Genomic DNA, 21,772 nt, shown 5'->3' on the forward strand with positions numbered 1-21,772 from the left:
GATTAATTATGATCCATTTGAGGATTAAATTAAATTTGGAACACAATAGCATATATTTTCGACAGTATTTATTTGTGCAAATTCGACTATAAATATTTCATTATATTAAATTTATAGTCTCTTTGGGTGGCATATTTTTACCTGTGTAATTCCGCTGCATTTGGCACTTTCATGGACTGCTTGATTATTTAATGAGTCCAGAAATTAATTATTGTTGTTATAGTTATAATATGTATTAAATTATTATTTTTGTTAAATTTTAAAAATAAAAAAATTAATTTAATGTTTTATTATTATTTTTTTTAAAAAAAATTGATTAATAATAGGTACTCCTGCCCTATCTAAAATCTAAATCAACAAATCTGATCAAAACTAAACTCAATAAAATTATGAATTTGTATATTTTGTGCCAAACCCATAAGTTGATTCTAATGCGGCCTGCTGCTGACTAGTAGATGATCTGTAAGTATCAGACATTAATGTGTAGGGGTCGAGCCATTTGGGCTAACTTATTGGGCCGCAGAGAAAATGGATTTAAGCCCAGCCCAACATAGATCCAAATCTGCTTTAAGCTAACTATATATATAAGCTCCTAGGGTTTGTAAGGTTTGTTCCTCCTCCGAGCCTCACACTGCAGCGGGAAGTGTGCACCGGCGACTCATCGAATCAGGTAATTTGCTTGCCTTCTTATTTCCTTATTTTCATCGTGTATCCCCAAATCGAAGGTTGTTTGGATGTTGTGGTTGTGATGTGAATGACGAGAACTGGAAGCGAGTTTTAAGTTTCCGTCGCGTTTTGTTAGCTGGTTGTGATTCTTATTCTTGTTCTAGTGAATGTAAAGAATGGCGGAAATACCGGGTGTTAGAAGTCATCTCGGTGTAGGCTGTGCAGATTTGCATTGCGAAATAAAAAAGGAAGTGCAGTGCCATTCGGTCGTTTTATATGTTTTGCGTTGCTGGTCATGGGAAAAAGCTTTGCTCTTGTTTAAGTTTAGGCGTGCTTGAATTTTTTGTACGAAAGCTTTGCTGCGGAGCCTAGTAGTCCATTTGTAGGATTTCCATCAGAATAAAGAGCAAGAATGATTTTTTACAACTTCCTTTTGCCCGTGTAATTTTGCAAGTCCTGCAAAGAAGAAAGTATGTTGATAGACGTTTTTTCTTATTTATATTTTTTTTTTCACGATTCAAGAATCCGGCTTATTTAGTGGAAACATTTTAATTAAAATAATCTGGAATAAACTGTGTCTATATGCTGTACTTTGTCTGCTGCAGAGAGCTAGTGGTGTATGGACCATTAATAATTTTTTACTTGATGTTCTTATACCCTTTCATGATATAAAATTCAGTCTTAATGATGGTTGCAATTTTGATGGAGTATAAATTGTTTGATTTAGGTAGCACATTGTTGTTTTAATGCTATACTGTGATTTGATATTTTAGTTTGATGGTTATTGATCAGAGATGGCCGAGGTTGCTGAAGTAAAAGCCATAGTACCAGAGTCAGTTTTGAAGAAGCAGAAGAGGTCAGAGGAGTGGGCCCTTGCAAAGGCCAAAGAACTCGAGGAAGCCAAGAAAAAGAAGGCTGACACCAGGAAGTTGATCTGTCAAAGAGCAAAACATTATGCAAAGGAGTATGCTGAACAGGTATACAGAATTGTTTTTGTTTCAATTTAAATTAGGATATGATTACTACTTGAGTCTATTTTTTACAATTTCATTGTTTGTTGTTGTATAGGAGAGGGAGTTGATTCAATTGAAGCGGGAAGCCAGATTGAAGGGTGGCTTTTATGTGAACCCTGAAGCTAAGCTTTTGTTCATTATTAGGATCCGGGGGTAGGCCCATTCTATGCTTCTGATGATATCTTCATCTTTTATTTAGAATTTCATTAATGTGCCGCATTCATTTTCTTCCAGTATTAATGCTATGCACCCAACAACCAAGAAGATTCTGCAGCTTCTGAGGCTGCGTCAGGTACTTATCAGTGTTTCATTTTAAGAGTTATGCTTCTTTCATACATTCTTTCTAAATCTAGTTGTTACGAGCGTATGGATTCACCACTTGTGTACTTTGAATTTATTAACCATTTAGCTAGAAAGGTCCGTTGTATAAGTTAAATCATACTCGAAAAGATGTTTTTTGCACCCCTTTTTTTTTGGGTTGAAGAGTTTAAAACTGAACGTGGGCTTCTCCTTCTTGAAGCTGCTCACTGTGATACGCCTTCATAATTTACATTCTAAAATTTGTTTTCGTATCTTTATTTTTATTTTATTCTAAGTACACATCTTCTGTTTTCACTCCTTTTGACTGTTTTCATTGGGCATTCATGTAGATCTTTAACGGCGTCTTTCTGAAAGTGAACAAAGCTACCATGAATATGCTGCACAGGGTTGAGCCTTATGTTACCTATGGGTAAGCTATATTAATAAATTACCTCAACTATTTTTATAAATATCACTTTTAACAAAAACTCTGATACTGGTGCTTCATAACTTCTAGGTACCCCAACCTTAAAAGTGTCAAGGAGTTGATATACAAAAGGGGCTACGGAAAAGTAAACAAGCAGAGGATTGCATTGACCGACAACTCCATAATTGAGCAGGTTTGATTTTACTAACCCATCCTATACAATAATAGGAATAATTTGTTTTGCGCATCCCAATTCTCATCCCTTCATTTTTTTATAGTCTTTGGGCAAGAATGAGATAATTTGCATAGAAGACCTCATTCACGAGATCTTCACCGTTGGTCCTCATTTCAAAGAAGCCAACAACTTCTTGTGGCCATTCCAGCTCAAAGCTCCATTGGGCGGATTGAAGAAGAAGAGGAATCACTATGTTGAAGGCGGCGATGCTGGCAACCGCGAGGATTACATCAACGAGCTCATTAGAAGAATGAACTAATTGTTTCATGAGGTACTTTTTGCATGAACCAGTTTGTTTTGCATTAGACTTATATGATACGACGCCTTGCAGTCACCGATTTTCATATTACTAACCCATCCTATACAATAATAGGAATAATTTGTTTTCTTTAATTAATTTAGAATAAAAATAATTTTCTAATTTGTAATATCGAAAGTAAGTCATTATGGTTATTTACTTAATACTATATTTTTACACGTTTTCAATATAATTAACCTACCAAATTTACATTTACAATATTCTACAAATTACTTATAATAATATCGTAATATTGACTTCTATTTAAATAAAGACCGAATGTAAATAATAGTATATTGTAATTTTGGTAAAAATTATATTATTTTTTTATTATTATTATTTCTGGCGATATTATGTTTAGCCATATTGGATGTATTTATTTTGTAAAATAGTTTGAAAAGATAATTTTTATTTAAGGTATAGAAAATTGTGTAGGTAAAATAAAGATAATAAATACGTGTATTTTATTTTTGTTTTAGAAAATGTGTGATTGTTTCTTTTTTTTTTTTCCGCAAAAAGAACACAACCATTATCTATGGATTTGCGGGAAGATGATCAAATAATAATAAATCTATGCTAAAATATAAATTAAGTTGAACATTAGTTTATTTTTTCTGTTCAATCTCCAATATTGTTTATATCTTTGGAGTGCCAAATCATACTTATCTAATAAGATTTTCGCATAATACATGATTCAATCAGTCTCAAATACATATTACATAATAGATATTCATACGATTACTAAAATGTAAAAATATTGTCGCGAATATAACATTCTCTGTCCAAATCATCATCATCATCATCCAAGTGTTACTTTTTTAGAAATTAATCACGAGCAAGATTTAAGATCCGACATATTCAAAATTACGTATCTAATCATGTTGAAATTTGAACCTCGTATTGCACACGATCTCCTATAAGAAAATCCGATCCATTACAAATAATAAAACACATGTTTATTTAGTACAATGTGAGAAGTCTGTTCTATTTTCTAATAAAATGTGTATAAAACGTGTTTGGTTAAAGGTTTTAATTTTTGGTCTATGTTTTAAGTAGTAAAAATTTTAAAAATCTAAAATTATTTGATATAATATAAATGAATATTCATATGATTTTTTTGAATATAAAATTATTATTTTTGTTAAATTTTAAAAATAAAAAAATTAATTTAATGTTTTATTATTATTTTTTTTAAAAAAAATTGATTAATAATAGGTACTCCTGCCCTATCTAAAATCTAAATCAACAAATCTGATCAAAACTAAACTCAATAAAATTATGAATTTGTATATTTTGTGCCAAACCCATAAGTTGATTCTAATGCGGCCTGCTGCTGACTAGTAGATGATCTGTAAGTATCAGACATTAATGTGTAGGGGTCGAGCCATTTGGGCTAACTTATTGGGCCGCAGAGAAAATGGATTTAAGCCCAGCCCAACATAGATCCAAATCTGCTTTAAGCTAACTATATATATAAGCTCCTAGGGTTTGTAAGGTTTGTTCCTCCTCCGAGCCTCACACTGCAGCGGGAAGTGTGCACCGGCGACTCATCGAATCAGGTAATTTGCTTGCCTTCTTATTTCCTTATTTTCATCGTGTATCCCCAAATCGAAGGTTGTTTGGATGTTGTGGTTGTGATGTGAATGACGAGAACTGGAAGCGAGTTTTAAGTTTCCGTCGCGTTTTGTTAGCTGGTTGTGATTCTTATTCTTGTTCTAGTGAATGTAAAGAATGGCGGAAATACCGGGTGTTAGAAGTCATCTCGGTGTAGGCTGTGCAGATTTGCATTGCGAAATAAAAAAGGAAGTGCAGTGCCATTCGGTCGTTTTATATGTTTTGCGTTGCTGGTCATGGGAAAAAGCTTTGCTCTTGTTTAAGTTTAGGCGTGCTTGAATTTTTTGTACGAAAGCTTTGCTGCGGAGCCTAGTAGTCCATTTGTAGGATTTCCATCAGAATAAAGAGCAAGAATGATTTTTTACAACTTCCTTTTGCCCGTGTAATTTTGCAGTCCTGCAAAGAAGAAAGTATGTTGATAGACGTTTTTTCTTATTTATATTTTTTTTTTCACGATTCAAGAATCCGGCTTATTTAGTGGAAACATTTTAATTAAAATAATCTGGAATAAACTGTGTCTATATGCTGTACTTTGTCTGCTGCAGAGAGCTAGTGGTGTATGGACCATTAATAATTTTTTACTTGATGTTCTTATACCCTTTCATGATATAAAATTCAGTCTTAATGATGGTTGCAATTTTGATGGAGTATAAATTGTTTGATTTAGGTAGCACATTGTTGTTTTAATGCTATACTGTGATTTGATATTTTAGTTTGATGGTTATTGATCAGAGATGGCCGAGGTTGCTGAAGTAAAAGCCATAGTTCCAGAGTCAGTTTTGAAGAAGCAGAAGAGGTCAGAGGAATGGGCCCTTGCAAAGGCCAAAGAACTCGAGGAAGCCAAGAAAAAGAAGGCTGACACCAGGAAGTTGATCTGTCAAAGAGCAAAACATTATGCAAAGGAGTATGCTGAACAGGTATACAGAATTGTTTTTGTTTCAATTTAAATTAGGATCTGATTACTACTTGAGTCTATTTTTTACAATTTCATTGTTTGTTGTTGTATAGGAGAGGGAGTTGATTCAATTGAAGCGGGAAGCCAGATTGAAGGGTGGCTTTTATGTGAACCCTGAAGCTAAGCTTTTGTTCATTATTAGGATCCGGGGGTAGGCCCATTCTATGCTTCTGATGATATCTTCATCTTTTATTTAGAATTTCATTAATGTGCCGCATTCATTTTCTTCCAGTATTAATGCTATGCACCCAACAACCAAGAAGATTCTGCAGCTTCTGAGGCTGCGTCAGGTACTTATCAGTGTTTCATTTTAAGAGTTATGCTTCTTTCATACATTCTTTCTAAATCTAGTTGTTACGAGCGTATGGATTCACCACTTGTGTACTTTGAATTTATTAACCATTTAGCTAGAAAGGTCCGTTGTATAAGTTAAATCATACTCGAAAAGATGTTTTTTGCACCCCTTTTTTTTTTGGGTTGAAGAGTTTAAAACTGAACGTGGGCTTCTCCTTCTTGAAGCTGCTCACTGTGATACGCCTTCATAATTTACATTCTAAAATTTGTTTTCGTATCTTTATTTTTATTTTATTCTAAGTACACATCTTCTGTTTTCACTCCTTTTGACTGTTTTCATTGGGCATTCATGTAGATCTTTAACGGCGTCTTTCTGAAAGTGAACAAAGCTACCATGAATATGCTGCACAGGGTTGAGCCTTATGTTACCTATGGGTAAGCTATATTAATAAATTACCTCAACTATTTTTATAAATATCACTTTTAACAAAAACTCTGATACTGGTGCTTCATAACTTCTAGGTACCCCAACCTTAAAAGTGTCAAGGAGTTGATATACAAAAGGGGCTACGGAAAAGTAAACAAGCAGAGGATTGCATTGACCGACAACTCCATAATTGAGCAGGTTTGATTTTACTAACCCATCCTATACAATAATAGGAATAATTTGTTTTGCGCATCCCAATTCTCATCCCTTCATTTTTTTATAGTCTTTGGGCAAGAATGAGATAATTTGCATAGAAGACCTCATTCACGAGATCTTCACCGTTGGTCCTCATTTCAAAGAAGCCAACAACTTCTTGTGGCCATTCCAGCTCAAAGCTCCATTGGGCGGATTGAAGAAGAAGAGGAATCACTATGTTGAAGGCGGCGATGCTGGCAACCGCGAGGATTACATCAACGAGCTCATTAGAAGAATGAACTAATTGTTTCATGAGATACTAAAAAATTTCGACTCTTCTATTAATATTATCATCCATTGGATTTATACAAACTCTGCCAATTAGAGTATTAGCATTTTGATTTCCAAAATACAGGTATATAAACATTTGAATTTAGGTTACAGAAATTTAATGAATCATTCAAATGCGAATTTAATATTGTATCAAAGGGTGTGTATCTGAGAACATAGAATGAGACGTTTAGAGCAAAGGGTGCAGAAAAACTTCTTCTTTGTAATTGAACATGCCGTGAAACAGCCTAATAATCTGACCTGAGCTTCGACATAGACTGCCTGAACTTGACCTCCGCAGCTCGGACACTTGCTGGGTGCTTTTTCTCGTTCTAATTCTGTCTCCTTTTCTTGGTATATATGCAATCTGCACATCGATATCTTCGACCTTCTGCTTCTCCTTTCTTTGTTGGTCTTCTTTATAAACGCCTCTTATAGGTATATATTTACTGATCTACATACAATGCGTTTAAAATGCTTTCTTCAAGATTCAATGGAGGTGTGCTTCTGTGCATATATATATATATGTGTGTATATATGTACCTAAATATCTGGGCTTGGTTGCAGTTGACAATTTGACATCAAGAGTTGAATTCATGCTTGATTTATATACATATATATTGAATCATCAGGAAAAGTCAATTGAATTGGTAGCAGTAAGTGTAGCTAATAGGGGTTTAATTGTACTAGCTTCTTAATGTTGAGTTTTAATAATCCCATCCTAAAATCATCCGTTTTTGTGGGCATCTACTAGTCGAAATTTGTTATAGTCATTAATTTAGATAAATTTAATAATTATGCAGATTGTTAATAATTTTCTCAACAAAATTTAAACTAATTTTCATCCTTGTTGCTATACAATCAAAATTTGAATTTCTTGTATAGTTTGGTTCTTTGAATCCAACGTTAATGTGCTCAAACCCGTGGAAACTTGTGATCTCCAATAGTGTACCACATCCTTGAATTTGGACCCAAAATAGATAATAAAATAATACCTATTTCTGGTAGATATTAAATTGAAGGGTTTGCCATGTAGCTACGATATTATCGTGAATGTCGACGTTTTATCCGTTTTGGGAAATTTATAATATTTATATAAAGCTTTAATTATTCAATATTGGCACATAAATATATGTGTATATATATATATATATGTATGTATGTATATTCATTCATTTGTGTGCAAATTAAATTCTAACTGAAACGAGGAAAGAATGTGAGATGCAGAATTAGATTAGGTATTATTAGGATTTAGGGATATATATATATTTCCGTCCAAGCGGTGCATGAATTTCTACATGCAACGTAACAGCTGTCGTCATCATCGTCCCAAATTAGTCGTCAATTTTGACCACACGGTCGTTGAACATATCTCATTGATATAGCGTTACCAAGAAAATACAAAATAAAATAAAATTATAACACATGATTTTTATAACCACTACAAAAAATCGAATTTGCCTTCTCTGAACCGGTGGATGTGCAAACAGATGAGGAAAATGTTAAAACATACTCGATTTCCTAGTAAACGGAAGCACAATCAGAGGGAAATGAAGAAAGAGAGGGAAATTAAAAAATGCCGCACCGGATACTCCAGCGGGCGGCGGCGGCGCAACTTAGAAGAAAAGGAAAGAAAAAAGAGAAGAGGGGGAGAAAGTAACGAAGAAAGAAAGAAGAAAGTGGGGTGGGCAAGGTGGGTGACGGCGGCGCGTGAATTGGATTGTTGGAGTGGTTATGCTTCTTATTTGATTTGGTAACAATTTATTTATTTATTTTTTTAATAATTATATTATCTATTTAATATTACATATATTTTTTTAATTTACATAAATATAAAAGGGATAAATAATTATGATTTATATATAATATTTTATATTTAAAATTTATTTTATTTAAAATAATCTCACTTAAATATTCTTATATATTTATTTATATGGCAAATGGCCCAAACTGCCCAGTGAATAATTCTCTATTGTTAACCATTGTCTTCAAAAGCCCATAAAGTTCAAAGTCATTAAACTATTAATGGATACGTTTGATTGTGATTTCATAACATTCATTTATTTACAAAATATTTAAAATTCATAAAAATAAAAAAATTTATAATTTTTTTATAATTTTCAATAGTCAATTATAAAAGTTCAAAATATTTCAAATATTGGGTGTGTTTGTTCGAAAGATTTGCAAAGATTTATACTCCCTCTGTCCCAAGCACCCTTGCAACATTTCTTTTTTGATATATCCCAAACACTCTGCAATATTTCCAAAATAGAAAATAATTAATTATACTTAATCTCTATACTACACTTTATCCTCTCACATCATCCAAATAAAAAAAATAAAACATATATTTATCTCTCTTTCACATCACCTAATTTCTAAATTATCCTACTTAATAGTACTCACCTAAAAACCGGTGCCAAAAGTAGAAAATATAGACAAATTACGTGAGATAGACGAAAATAAAAAATATTGACAAATTATGTGGGACAGAGAGAGTATTTAAAAATCACATTAGTATGACAATATTAACTTATATCGTATCAAATGATTATTCAAAATTAAATTTTAATTATTAAAAAAATTCAAACAAAAAAATCAAACCTACAAATAAACATTGGTCTAGCATTTCTTTTAAAAAATACTTATCAAATGCCAATTTTTTATTTAAAATATCATATTCATTGCCTATTTATTATATATCAAACATTTTTTTATATTCTATTTTCTTTTTTTTATTTTCATATTTCTTAATCAACTTACAAAACCAAAATATTTTTCAAAACATATTTCTTACCGTAATTTTAATATAGAAAGCATTTAATATTATGACATATAAGCACCCTTTACTTGATTTCAAATTCTTTACTTCACTATTTTTTTATAACTTTTTATAAATTATACTCCCTCCGTTTCAATACAATAGTCTTGTTTACCATTTTTGTCTGTCCCAAAACAATAGTCTTATTTTCATAAATAACCATATCATCGTAAAATTATTCATATTTTTTCATTTTTATTACACAATTGTCACTGTTTTTTTACACTAATACATTCGCAGGACCAAAAAAGTCTTTTATCTATATTTTTTACTAACTATGAATATAATATTAATATTATTTAAATATCGTGCCCAACCCAATTAAGACTGTAGTTTTAGAACGGAAAGAGTACAATTATTTATGTACACTAAATATAAAATTCAAATTACTATTCATACCTAAAAAAAATTATAATAAAAACTCAAACAAACACATAATAGCTTGGTACTCAGACAAAAAAAATACTGATATAAACACATATATATATCAACACTTTATATTATTAATTATTATATCAAAATTAAATAATAATAATAATAATAATAATAACAATAATAATAATAATAATAATAATAATTTGAAATCAGATGATTACTATAATTATTCATTTAAATAGAATTATTCCTTTAAATGAATCTTACATATCTTTCTTGCTATTCATGGATTTGTTTGGTTTGTATTTCAACTTACTATATTTACTATTCGTTTGTATGGTTTTAATAAAATATATTATTTATTTTCATAAAATATTATTTAAATTTAAATTTAAATTCAAATAAAAAAAATATAGTAAATTTTAATTTCATAATTCTGAATGTTGTGCAGTATCTTAAAACCTAAAGGTTTAGTAATTATTCCCAAGGAAGAAGACGACAGTGGCCTACTCCCATGTTATCCCAACTATTCTAGCACTTCCCTTTTCAACAAGGTATATATTTTGGGTATAAAATATTTAGGATTTATTCTTTTTAAAAAAAAAACAAAACAATATTAAATAATTATTATTTTATATTATTTACAGAATTTTCTATTTAAAATAAAAAAATTATAATATTATTTTAAACTATATGACAAAACAAACATACTCTTAATTAAATTACATATCTCCGTTCACCAATAGAACAAGTTTAGTCATAATTCTTAAGTAGTATTAGTGAAAAAAAAACTAACAAATTTTAATATATGTACATACAACAATTATACATTATCAAAAAAATAAAATCAATAATTCAATTAAAAGAACTAAACATTTCATTTATTATACTCCTTCCGTCTCATATCTATATATCTATTTGCTTTTTGCACAAAGTTTTAAAAATATTAGTATTATATTGGGATAAAGTAGAAATAAATGTAAAAAGACTAAATTAACCATATTAGTATTGTTCCGTCTCATATCTATATATCTATTTGCTTTTTGCACAAAGTTTTAAAAATATTAGTATTATATTGGGATAAAGTAGAAATAAATGTAAAAAGACTAAATTAACCATATTAGTATTGTATGATACAAAGGTAATGACATTTGTGTAATATATTGTAAATTGGAAGGATATTTGTAACGTTAGGTAGATAATACAATTACTGAAAAAAATGAAATAAATACTTTGTCATGGGACGGACCAAAATAGAAAAATAGATAGATTGTTAAGAGACGGAGGAAGTATTACTGAATTATTTTTTATTTATTTTTATATATAACACTTAAAACTAAACACAAACAGTTTAATACTCAGATTTTTGTAGATCAACTGGTGAGACAGTTAAGATTTTTAATAAAAAATATATAATTTAGTTTCTAAACAATATGAAAAATAAATTCAAAATATAAGTAAAGAACCTTTAATTGATGGGTTTTATTTTGTTACTATTTTAAATTCAAATCAATATTATTTATCAACATAATTTTTACATTCAAAACATTATATCAACACCTATTTATATCACATCATACAACTATTCAAATTTAAAATTTTACTATTCAGATCTCAACTCAAAATTCATGCTCTAAACAAAACAAAGACACCTAAATAAAAGTGAGAGAGCACGTTTTAAAGAAGGCCGCAGTCAATCACGACCGCGAGCTAAAGTAATGAGATTCAGTTGAATTTACACAATTTACTTGTTTGTTTGGAGCTTTTGAATTTTGAGTTGAGATTTGAATAGTTGTATGATACGATATAAATAGGGATTGATGTGATGTTTTGAAAGTAAAATTTATTTTTAGTATAATATAAAAAAAATATGATGAATAGTGTATTTAAAATCCAATCCTCAAACAAACACTCTCAAAAAATACTCTCTCAGTCTAATTTCTAATTTCTACTATCCTAATATATATTTGCATAATTTTTTTAAGTAATTGTCTTTTTGTTATGAATTAACAAATCTGTCCTTAATTGTACGGGAGAAATTAAAAGTAATAAATAAATTAAGGATAAAAAAATAAAAATTTGTGTTTAAAAAATAAAATATGACAATAGTTTTTTAATGTCCCAAATAAAAAAGTGGACATTAATTCGTGGATGGAGAAAGTAATATAATATTCATTTAGGGTGTGTTTGTTTGAGAGATTGGATTTTTTTTCTACTATTCATCCAATTTTTTTTTCCAAAAATTTTAGATTTTCAGATCAGAATGCTCACCCCTAACTATCATCAAAATTTACACTCATTTTAAGAGTACAAATTTTAAGTAAATAAAAATATAAAAAGTATTCTTTCAGAGTACAGAAAAAAAAATGATATTTTACTAAAAAGCCAAGAATATTTTTTTACCAAAAAGAAGGCATAAATTTTAATGATAGTGTATTTTTTTATTATCCTACCAAGCAACGCAAACATATTTTTACGTTAGTAAAGTGCCTACATTAATGAAAAAATGGACACAAATGAACATTCAAAATAAGAGGTGAACATGACAAAAATATAAGTCAAATCCAATTTCAGCATATCACAAACTCAATTCTGTACAAAACTAAATATTTTACCAAATATTATAAATAATATCAGTAGACACTAAAAAATATATGTCTAAAATCAATTAAATATCATGTATTTTGGAAGAAAATAAAATTCCAATAAAATAAATATATGGTATTTAATTATGCACATATGTTAATTTTTGTACAATAAATATCAACCATTAATGCAAAATCTGCTTAAAATGGAAGATATCGTACAAATATTACGTGCATAAATAGAGCCATAATAAATTTGGCAGCAAAATAAATTAATCTTGTCAATAAAGGAAGTATATAAATTAATATCTTCCAAACAAGGCAATGATATAAAGATCTTGTCAATAAAGGAAGCATATAAATTAATATCTTCCAAAAAAGGCAATGATATAAAGATTTTGACGAGAAAGGAAGGTGCATAATCAAATCCGTCAAAAATGGAAAACGGCATCCGATGGAAAAGGAAAGATTATAAAATCTTTCCATCCACGTAGCACCATCCGAAAAGGAAGCCAAAGCCACCCTCCCCTATAAATAGGAGCCTTGGCCAATTCATTTAGACACCGAAGTTCATTTAAAGACTCGCGCAAGGGTAAGTCTCTCTAGACTCTCTGCAATGTTCTTCATTGTTCTTCGTGTCCTTCGAAGCGTTCTTCGTCGAAAAGTCACCGATTTGGACAAATGATCCAATATTGGTTGACGAATCGATGAAGTTAATGTTCTTCGTCGTATGTCCGAGCCGGAGGAAGGATCAAATCTCTCAAAGCCATCGAGGAATCCATCAAAGCCAAGGAAGAGCCTCCAAAGTCGCTCCCAAAGCTTGAAGATGTTCGTCGCGTTCTTCATAAAAGGCGCAAACCAGGCTCTTTTCGATCCAAAAGTCAAAAGGGACACGCCACCAAAAGCGTTATGGAGCACCAAATCCCTCCCTCAAAGATCAAATTCCGTCGGATCATCCAAAGGAGGCATCAATCCAAAGTCGACGATCAAAATCGCTAACACGGATACCGAAGTTTCCTAAAAACCGACGAAGTCAAACCGAAGACCAAAATCCCTTCGGATCAAAGAAGCCACCCAAATCCAAATTGGAAAAATGGATCGACCCGGAGAGAGAATCAAAGGATCCAAATAGAGAATAGGACCCGCATTAAATTTAAATTAAATATAATTTGTACAAATTTTGTGTTTATTAAATATAACACAATTTTTTTGTCTACAATATCATTATAAAATAAAAGATTTTTAGAATAAGTTATTTTTTATCTTTTAATTTACTATATTATTATTTATAAAATATTAAAATATTAAAATTCACGTATAAAAAATAAATAATTATATTTTCGTTAGAATGAAGAGGCAATAATTTTAACATCAAGATAGACAATATAATTAGAAAAAGACAAGAGTACGTTTAGGGTGTGTTTGTTCGAGGGATTGAATTTTAAATCCACTATTCATCTAATTTTTTTTCCCCAAAAACATCAAATCAAACATCTATTTTTTATTTTTTATATTATACTAAAAATCAATTTTACATTTAAAACAATATATCAACAAAGACACCCTAAATAAAAGTGAGAGAGCACGTTTTAAAGAAGGCCGCAGTCAATCACGACTGCGAGCTAAAGTAATGAGATTCAGTTGAATTTACACAATTTACGTGTTTGTTTGGGGCTTTTGAATTTTGAGTTGGGATTTGAATAGTTGTACGATGTGATATAAATTGGGATTGATGTGATATTTTGAATGTAAAAAATTAATTTTTAGTATTATATAAAAAATAAAAAATAGGTGTTTGATTTGATATTTTTTGGGGGGAAAAATAGGATGAATAGTGTATTTAAAATCCAATCCTCAAACAAACACCCCCAAAAAATACTCTCTCAGTCTAATTTCTAATTTCTACTATCCTAAAGTATATTTGCATAATTTTTTAAGTAATTGTCTTTTTGTTATGAATTAACAAATCTGTCCTTAATTGTACAGGAGAAATTAAAAGTAATAAATAAATTAAGGGTAAAAAAATAAAATTTGTGTTTAAAAAATAAAATATGACAATAGTTTTTTAATGTCCCAAATAAAAAAGTAGGACATTAGTTCGTGGATGGAGAAAGTAATATAATATTCATTTAGGGTGTGTTTTTGTTTGAGGGATTGGATTTTTTTTCTACTATTAATCCAATTTTTTTCCCCAAAAACATCAAATCAAACACCTCTTTTTCATTTTTTATATTATACTAAAAATCAATTTTACATTCAAAACATCACATCAACACCTATTTATACCACATAATACAACTATTCAAATTCAAAATTTTTACTATTCAAATTCCAAATTAAAATCCAAACCTCCAAACAAACACACCCTAAAGTCTCCATGTTGTACAGTAAACACAAGAATTTAAATAAAATAATAAAATAATTTAATTAATATAATAAATTATAAATTATAAAATTTAAAATATAACTAAAATTAATAATTAATATTTAAAAAAAAAAAACAAAATATGTACAACGGCCAACAAAAATAAAAATAATTGGCACATTATTTTCCACAACAAAAGATGTCAAAAGGGAGTACTTATTTATCAAAGATCTCTCTCTGTCGGGTGGAATTAAACTATGTTATGTAAAAAATCATTTATTCGTGCAAAATAATATTTCATCAGTCCTAATACAATAGTTTTGTTTATATTTTTGTCCGTTCCAAAACAATAACCTTATTTTCATAAATACTTATATCACCGTAAAATTATTCTTACTTTTTCATTATTACTAGACAAATATCACTACTTTTTATACTAATACATTCTTACTTTTTTATTATTATTATACAAATATCACTACTTTTTATACTAATACACTCACAAGGACAAAAAAAATCTTTTATTCATATTTTTTACCGACTATCAATATAATATGAATACCTTTTACATATCGTACCCAACTCAAATAAAATCATAGTTTTGGGACTGAGGGAGTATAAGAGGGGATTGTAAGTTAAAAATTGTAATAAACTAAAATTATCCTTCATTAATTACAATATTAGATGGATATGATTTATTCAGCATCTACTTATGGTTTGAATAGTTGTATGATTTTATATTTTGATTTGATATTTTTGAGAAAAAAAAATTAATTAATAGTTTAAGTTTTAACAAATCCTCCAAACAAAACACACTCTATGGAGAATAATACTATAAATACAATATGGTGTGTTTGTTTGTGGGTTTTAATTTTTTTAGTCTGAATTTTTAATAATAAAAAATTGAATTTAAATAGTTGTTTGATATAATATAAATAAAAATTTATATGATATTTAAAATGTAAAATAAATTTATAGTATAAATATATATATAAAATAATTATTTGATATAATACCTTAAAAAAAAAAAAATCTGAATAATAAAAATATATAGTAAAATCTAAAACAACACAACCTAAATAAATAATAAACACCAAGTAATAATTACTTTTTTTCATAATAACAATTACCACTGTTGATAAATCAAACATATACCATCAATTAAACACATTCACTAATAAATTTCCTAAATTACCCCCACAACTTCTGCTTTCTTACTTCAAAATACACACCACCGTCGATAGAGCTGCGCAAAATATCCGAAATCCCAAAAATTCAATCCGAACCAAATTAAAATTTAAAATTTCGTCTAGGATTTGATAGAATTGAATTTTTAACAAATTTCAGATTTTATAATCGGATCGATATACTTAAAATTCGAACCAATCCGAAATCCAAAATATAACATTTTAATATATTTTTTTATTATACAAATTTAATATTTTATTAAAAAATATTATATTTTTAATATAAAAACTCAAATTTATTAATTATATTTTAATATATTTAATTTTTATATATTATAATATTAAATATAAAAGAAATTAAAAAATTAAAAAAAATAATAAAAATATTTAAAATTTCAAAATTTTCAATTTGTTTCGGATTTTTCAGTTCGAATTACGGATTTCGATTCGGATCGATTTTTTCAAGAATTTAGGATTTTCAGATCGGTTCAAATTTAGCAAAATTCAAACCGAAAATTCGAATGCTCATCAGCAAAATTTACACTCATTTAATAGTACAAATTTTAAGAAAAGTAAATAAAAATATAAAAAGTATTCTTTCAGAGTACAGAAAAAAATGATATTTTACTAAAAGGCCAAGAACATTTTTTAGCAAAAAAAAGGATAAATTTTAATGATTGTGTATTTTTTTATTATACTAATTAACCCGAATGTCGACAAGAGAAGCCCAAAATGCAAAATTTTCGACTAAATAAGTCTTGAAGAAGCAGATCGAAAATTCGATTTAATGCAGCAAAAGCAAAATTGCGATAAAGCTTATTTAATTCATCCTCCTAATGAGTTCGTTAATGTAATCCTCGCGGTTACCAGCATCACCGCCTTCGACGTAATGGTTCCTCTTCTTCTTCAACCCGCCCAGGGGTGCCTTCAGCTGGAATGGCCACAAAAAGTTGTTCGCTTCCTTGAAGTGGGGCCCCACCGTCATGATCTCGTGGATGAGATCTTCCACGCAAATTATTCCCGACTTACCCAATGTCTATAAAAAAAATCGAAATAGAGCAATTTAAGACGGCTGGGCCCATCAAGAAACAGTAGATTTTGAAAACTACGCGGCGTAAGAAAAGAAGACATTGAGTTAACAAGGATGTAATGATTTGTATTTTGAGAGAAAAAGAAACGTTTTTGTTTTCAAAGAAAGTTAGGGGTGTGTTTGATTTGTACTATAATATAAAAAAATAAAAATAATTGTTTGATTTGATATTTTTAGAGAAAAAAAAAATACGTTGTAATACCCACAAAAGAACACAACATAAGGTTGTGGTTGTTTGGATCGAATCCTTTCTTCCAAAACCATTAAATCAAATACTTGTTTTTATCTTTATATTATAATAAAAAATAATAAAAACTCTACATAAAAGCATCAAATCATCACTTGGTTATATATTCTAATTCAAAATATAAATCCAAAACCCCACACAAACACAACATAAACAAAAACTCAAAAGAAACACACAAGGTACCTGCTCGATGATAGAGTTGTCTGTCAAGGCAATCCGCTGCTTGTTCACTTTCCCATAGCCTCGTTTGTAAATCAGCTCTCGGACGCTCTTAAGGTTGGGGTATCTGAAAATTTGTGTAATTATGATGAGGGTTTTCCAGACGTTTGTCGTGAATAAATGTTAAGGCATATGAGAGGTATGAGAGAATGTCTTACCCATAAGTAACATATGGCTCGACTCTGTGAAGCATGTTCAGTGTAGCTTTGTTAACTTTCAGAAATACCCCGTTGAAAATCTACAGTAGTTCAAATCAATTTGTTAGATAAATGTTGTGTGCAAACAAATAGGTTCGGAAACTAAATAATTGGCCGCATTCATACCTGTCTCAGTCGCAGAAGCTGCAAAATTTTCTTGGTCTGCGGGTGCATTGCATTAATACTGACAGAGAAAACAGTAATTTAATCATCTATGTTTGAGAATATTAAAGTTATCAATTACATGAATTGTAGTTGAAATGCCTTACCCACGGATTCTAATTATGAACAAAAGCTTGGCCTCGGGACTGACGTAGAAGCCGCCCTTCAAACGAGCCTCACGCTTCAGCTGAATCAGTTGCCTCTCCTAAACATTCAAAGGATGAAAAGTAAAAATTATCACAGAAATTACATTTAATCTACAGAAATTACATTTAATATAAAACGAATAAAATCAAAGAAATACACATTGATTCCGAAAAATAAGGTAATTCCAACCGTACATTTTCTTCGTATTCCTTGGCATACTCCTTCGCTTTTTTGCAGATTAGCTTGCGAGTCTCTGCGTTTTTTTTCTTTGCTTCCTCGAGTTCTTTCGCCTTTGCAAGGGCCCATTCCTCATTTCGCTTTTGTTTCTTCAAGACTGACTCGGGAACGAGTATCCCAACCTTTACCACGTCGCTCATCTCTCTATCACATAAATCAATCAAAATAAAATAAGAAATCATTACACGGACGGAAATATCTGATATGCCCACACAATTTGCTTTACTATTAATGATACAAGGTCACAGAACATCAAATCAATTAGCACAGTGAACCTTATTCAACAAAGCTTCCCAAATTTGATCGGAGATGTAGCAGCATTTTGATACAATAAAGGCATACAACCAATAAGTTTCAACAATTTTAAATTACCGAACGTATCACACGTCCACCAAAAAAAATAAAATATCCCAATCTTATGAATCTGAACTAAAAATCCCACTGAATGTGATCCTACAAAGCTTCCCCGATCCATCCGATCAAAGAGCACTACAATACTATAAAGTCTACGAAAGAGTAGTTTCACCGATTTCAAAACAACGATGTATCGCAATGTTCAAAAATAAAATAAAATATCAATCTAATGAACCAAAATTAATCAAAATCAGATTACAATCTTCGGAAGAAAGAAAATCTTTTCAATTTGACGAACAAAACGAAGCAACGGGTAGCAAATTACCTGTTGAAACTTGAACCGCAGCACCTTCTAGGGTTTCGTCTTTGTTGCAGAGAGATGTGCAGACAATGGGAGACGCAAAACCCTAATATAGGAAATAGCATTGGGCCCACTTATAAGGAGCCAAGAGCCCACTTAAAAGCGTACAAGATTAACAATTTTTCAAAAGATTAATAAAGTTATATAATAATAGTTATATAAAAAATAAAATTATATATATATATATAATAATAATTATTTTTCAAAAGTTTGTTATTTTCTTTTATTTATTTATTTATTTATTATTGTGCTGATTTTAAAAAATAATTGTTATGTTGCTTTTGTTGTTTGATCTACTCTAAATTATTAATTTTTGTTAATATTTTTATTTTATTAATATAAATATAAATATTTTACATTTTAAATTAATCTAACTAATATAAATTTATAATAATTTTGACATTTTTTTTGTGAAATAATAATATTTAATTGTTGAATGGTGTGTATCAAGGAATTGAAATGCTTTTATAGAAAAATTGATAGATGATACGGTTAAAAAATTGACTATTTGATTTATCTTTTAAGAAAAATATATAGCATTTTAACATTACGTAGAATTTATATATTAACTTCATTAGTTGTGGTTTTGATTAATTTCTTCTATTTGTCTAGAGAGTTGTATCTGTTAGTGTTTATCTATTGAGATCTATTTAGAATATTATATTATTTTCAATAAATATTATCATATGTGTCCGAAGAATAATAATAATAATAATAATAATAATAATAATAATAATGTTATGTTTTAATTAAAATATTAGTATAGTATGGTCAAACAGTGCATTATTTGTAATTTTATTAATTGATATCTAATTTATATATAAATGGAATGCCTAAGAGTTATATATTTATTACTGCCTAAAATAGGATGAATAGTAGAAATTCAAACATATCCCTCAAACAAACACACCCTAAATTAACTATTGTATGATATAAATTAAATGACATTTGTGTAATATATTGTAAATTTGAAAGGTATTTGTAATGTTAGGTAGATAATACAATTACTTAAAAAAAAAGGAAATAAATACTTTATTATGGAACGGATCAAAATAGAAAAATAGATAGATTGTTAAGAGACGGATGAAGTATTACTGAATTATTTTTTATTTATTTTTATATATAACACTTAAAATTAAACATAAACACTTTGATAATCAGATTTTTGTTGATCAACTGGTGAGACAGTTAAGATTTTTAATAAAAAAAATATGTAATTTAGTTTCTAAACAATACGAAAAATAAATTCAAAATATAAGTAAAGAACCTTTAATTGATGAGTTCTATTTTGTTACTATTTTAAATTCAAATCAATATTATTTATCAGCATAATTTTTATTAAAAATATAATATTAATTTTCTAATAAAGTATAAAATATCATATCCAAATACTAATCGAAAAAAAGAAAATGACAGATCTAACGCATTATTTCAAATAAAATTAAAAAACACAACCAAACAAACCCAACGAAGTGAAGTTAAATTTGTAGACCCTTTAATGTGTTTATACGCATGTGTAACTAAATTCAGAAGATATTACTTCATGAAGAAAATCGAAGACATTTCTTTATCGTACGGCTCACATTGTCCTAATAAATACAAGGCGGCAAATACAGTGCTGACCCTCGGAACACATTGCGAATGCGATTGCAACCGAATCGAAGAGGATATTGTCGGGACGCTTAGAGAGAGCATTCCGTGGCAAATCGAGTCGATACCGTCGATAGCGACCGCATTGATGGAAGGTTACGATCGTCGACAAGATACGTGGATGTTAATTCGGAGAAACGATATTGTCGGAAAACAAAGATTAGCCGTCGGAATAGCGAATGCGGTATTCGGTTCTTCGGATTTTTTATTCTGTTTGGATCCGAAGAATAATTGCCCGTTTACGGTGTCCGAGAACTCGGCCGCGCTCGAAATGGCGTTGCGGAGCGTCGGAAAGCTCATCGTGTTGGTCGAAAATGTCGATTCGGCTGATCCCGGATTTCTTAGGTTTCTCGCCGATATTTTGGAGGAGCGAAAGCGTCGTCGTACATGGACATGTGTTATATTTATATTGAGAATATATATTAGGGGTTTTTTTTTTTTAATATAGAATGTAATCATATATATTTAAAAGAGAAATTAAATACAACAGTAATAAATAAAATTCAGTCTTAAGATTGTTTAAGAAAAATTGACATTTGATTGTTGTCATTAAATGAATATTTTAAATAAGTTAAATACTTGTTAAAAAAATATTATTCATAATAAGGACAAATCCACACACACTACAGTGCACCGGAGACTGTACGGCGGCGTGGATAATTCCGGCGCCGGAGTCCATGGAGAGAACACACAGAATCCAACTCCACAAGTGATATTCTGAAACTAAGAGAAATGAAAGTTGGAACTGAAGAAGACGATAATCAATTCATCAATTTCATCTCACAATAAACAAATTCAATCCTCCGATTCCCCAAAACGAATGATACAATTTCGTACACAAAACTCGTGTCTATACAACAAAAGTTTTTCAATAACAGACTAGTACCTTAAAAAAATAAAATAAAACTCGTATCTATACGCCTCTACGTCAATGAACAACAGCAAAAAAACAAAAATTCAATCGGCAACAAATACGATATCCACAGTTGATAAATGAGGCAGTTCCATTACCATATTCGAA

General features: G+C 29.5%; 3 protein-coding genes and 1 long non-coding RNA gene across 10 annotated transcripts in view; 3 read left to right on the plus strand and 1 right to left on the minus strand.

Annotated features, from left to right (window-relative positions):
* The first annotated feature begins 594 nt into the window (after window positions 1-594).
* Window positions 595-21,772, plus strand: part of LOC127239815 (60S ribosomal protein L7-2-like) — a 40,637-nt gene continuing 19,459 nt past the window's right edge. The window contains exons 1-8 of one of the 5 annotated variants that reach the window (XM_051258147.1): window positions 2,831-2,912; window positions 4,425-4,498; window positions 5,286-5,470; window positions 5,562-5,659; window positions 5,741-5,798; window positions 6,158-6,237; window positions 6,325-6,427; window positions 6,513-7,167. In XM_051258147.1, coding sequence (XP_051114104.1) covers window positions 2,908-2,912; window positions 4,425-4,498; window positions 5,286-5,470; window positions 5,562-5,659; window positions 5,741-5,798; window positions 6,158-6,237; window positions 6,325-6,427; window positions 6,513-6,728 — 819 coding nt within the window. In that variant the 5' untranslated portion in view covers window positions 2,831-2,907 and the 3' untranslated portion in view covers window positions 6,729-7,167. Of the gene's footprint in view, window positions 671-2,824; window positions 2,913-4,424; window positions 4,499-5,285; window positions 5,471-5,561; window positions 5,660-5,740; window positions 5,799-6,157; window positions 6,238-6,324; window positions 6,428-6,512; window positions 7,168-21,772 lie in introns of those variants that run through there. The other 4 variants (XM_051258150.1, XM_051258149.1, XM_051258152.1 and 1 more) reach the window with 4 other exon arrangements.
* Window positions 617-4,466, plus strand: LOC127239818 (60S ribosomal protein L7-2-like). 2 transcript variants are annotated; one of them, XM_051258159.1, is made up of 8 exons: window positions 617-670; window positions 1,459-1,643; window positions 1,735-1,832; window positions 1,914-1,971; window positions 2,330-2,409; window positions 2,497-2,599; window positions 2,685-2,912; window positions 4,425-4,466. In XM_051258159.1, the coding sequence occupies exons 2-7, from the start codon at window positions 1,461-1,463 to the stop codon at window positions 2,898-2,900; spliced, it is 738 nt and encodes a 245-aa protein (XP_051114116.1). In that variant the 5' UTR covers window positions 617-670; window positions 1,459-1,460; the 3' UTR covers window positions 2,901-2,912; window positions 4,425-4,466. The 2 variants fall into 2 exon arrangements, with proteins under 2 accessions (XP_051114116.1, XP_051114115.1); XM_051258158.1 differs by lacking the exon at window positions 4,425-4,466 and having other exon boundaries at window positions 2,685-3,005.
* Window positions 8,469-10,496, plus strand: LOC127239826 (uncharacterized). Its single transcript, XR_007836241.1, has 2 exons — window positions 8,469-8,507; window positions 10,402-10,496. It is a non-coding gene; the product is annotated as an uncharacterized LOC127239826 (long non-coding RNA).
* Window positions 16,752-21,772, minus strand: part of LOC127239813 (60S ribosomal protein L7-2-like) — an 81,727-nt gene continuing 76,706 nt past the window's right edge. The window contains exons 2-8 of one of the 2 annotated variants that reach the window (XM_051258146.1): window positions 19,066-19,147; window positions 18,344-18,530; window positions 18,110-18,207; window positions 17,967-18,024; window positions 17,802-17,881; window positions 17,608-17,710; window positions 16,752-17,123 (exon numbers count right to left, since the gene is read on the minus strand). In XM_051258146.1, the coding sequence (XP_051114103.1) occupies window positions 16,908-17,123; window positions 17,608-17,710; window positions 17,802-17,881; window positions 17,967-18,024; window positions 18,110-18,207; window positions 18,344-18,530; window positions 19,066-19,147 (824 nt within the window). In that variant the 3' untranslated portion in view covers window positions 16,752-16,907. Of the gene's footprint in view, window positions 17,124-17,607; window positions 17,711-17,801; window positions 17,882-17,966; window positions 18,025-18,109; window positions 18,208-18,343; window positions 18,531-19,065; window positions 19,182-21,772 lie in introns of those variants that run through there. The other variant, XM_051258145.1, reaches the window with a different exon arrangement.

This window comes from Andrographis paniculata, unplaced genomic scaffold (genome assembly GCF_009805555.1).
Source record: "Andrographis paniculata isolate CXL003 unplaced genomic scaffold, ASM980555v1 Contig78END, whole genome shotgun sequence".
NCBI classification, from domain to species: Eukaryota; Viridiplantae; Streptophyta; class Magnoliopsida; order Lamiales; family Acanthaceae; genus Andrographis; species Andrographis paniculata.

Excerpts from the sequence above, each read along its gene's own strand:
- LOC127239818 (XM_051258159.1), top strand. The coding sequence starts at position 1,461 with ATGGCCGAGGTTGCTGAAGTAAAAGCCATAGTACCAGAGTCAGTTTTG. Across the intron at positions 1,644-1,734 it reads CAAAGGAGTATGCTGAACAG|GAGAGGGAGTTGATTCAATT; the intron begins GTATACAGAATT and ends GTTGTTGTATAG. Across the intron at positions 2,410-2,496 it reads GAGCCTTATGTTACCTATGG|GTACCCCAACCTTAAAAGTG; the intron begins GTAAGCTATATT and ends CATAACTTCTAG.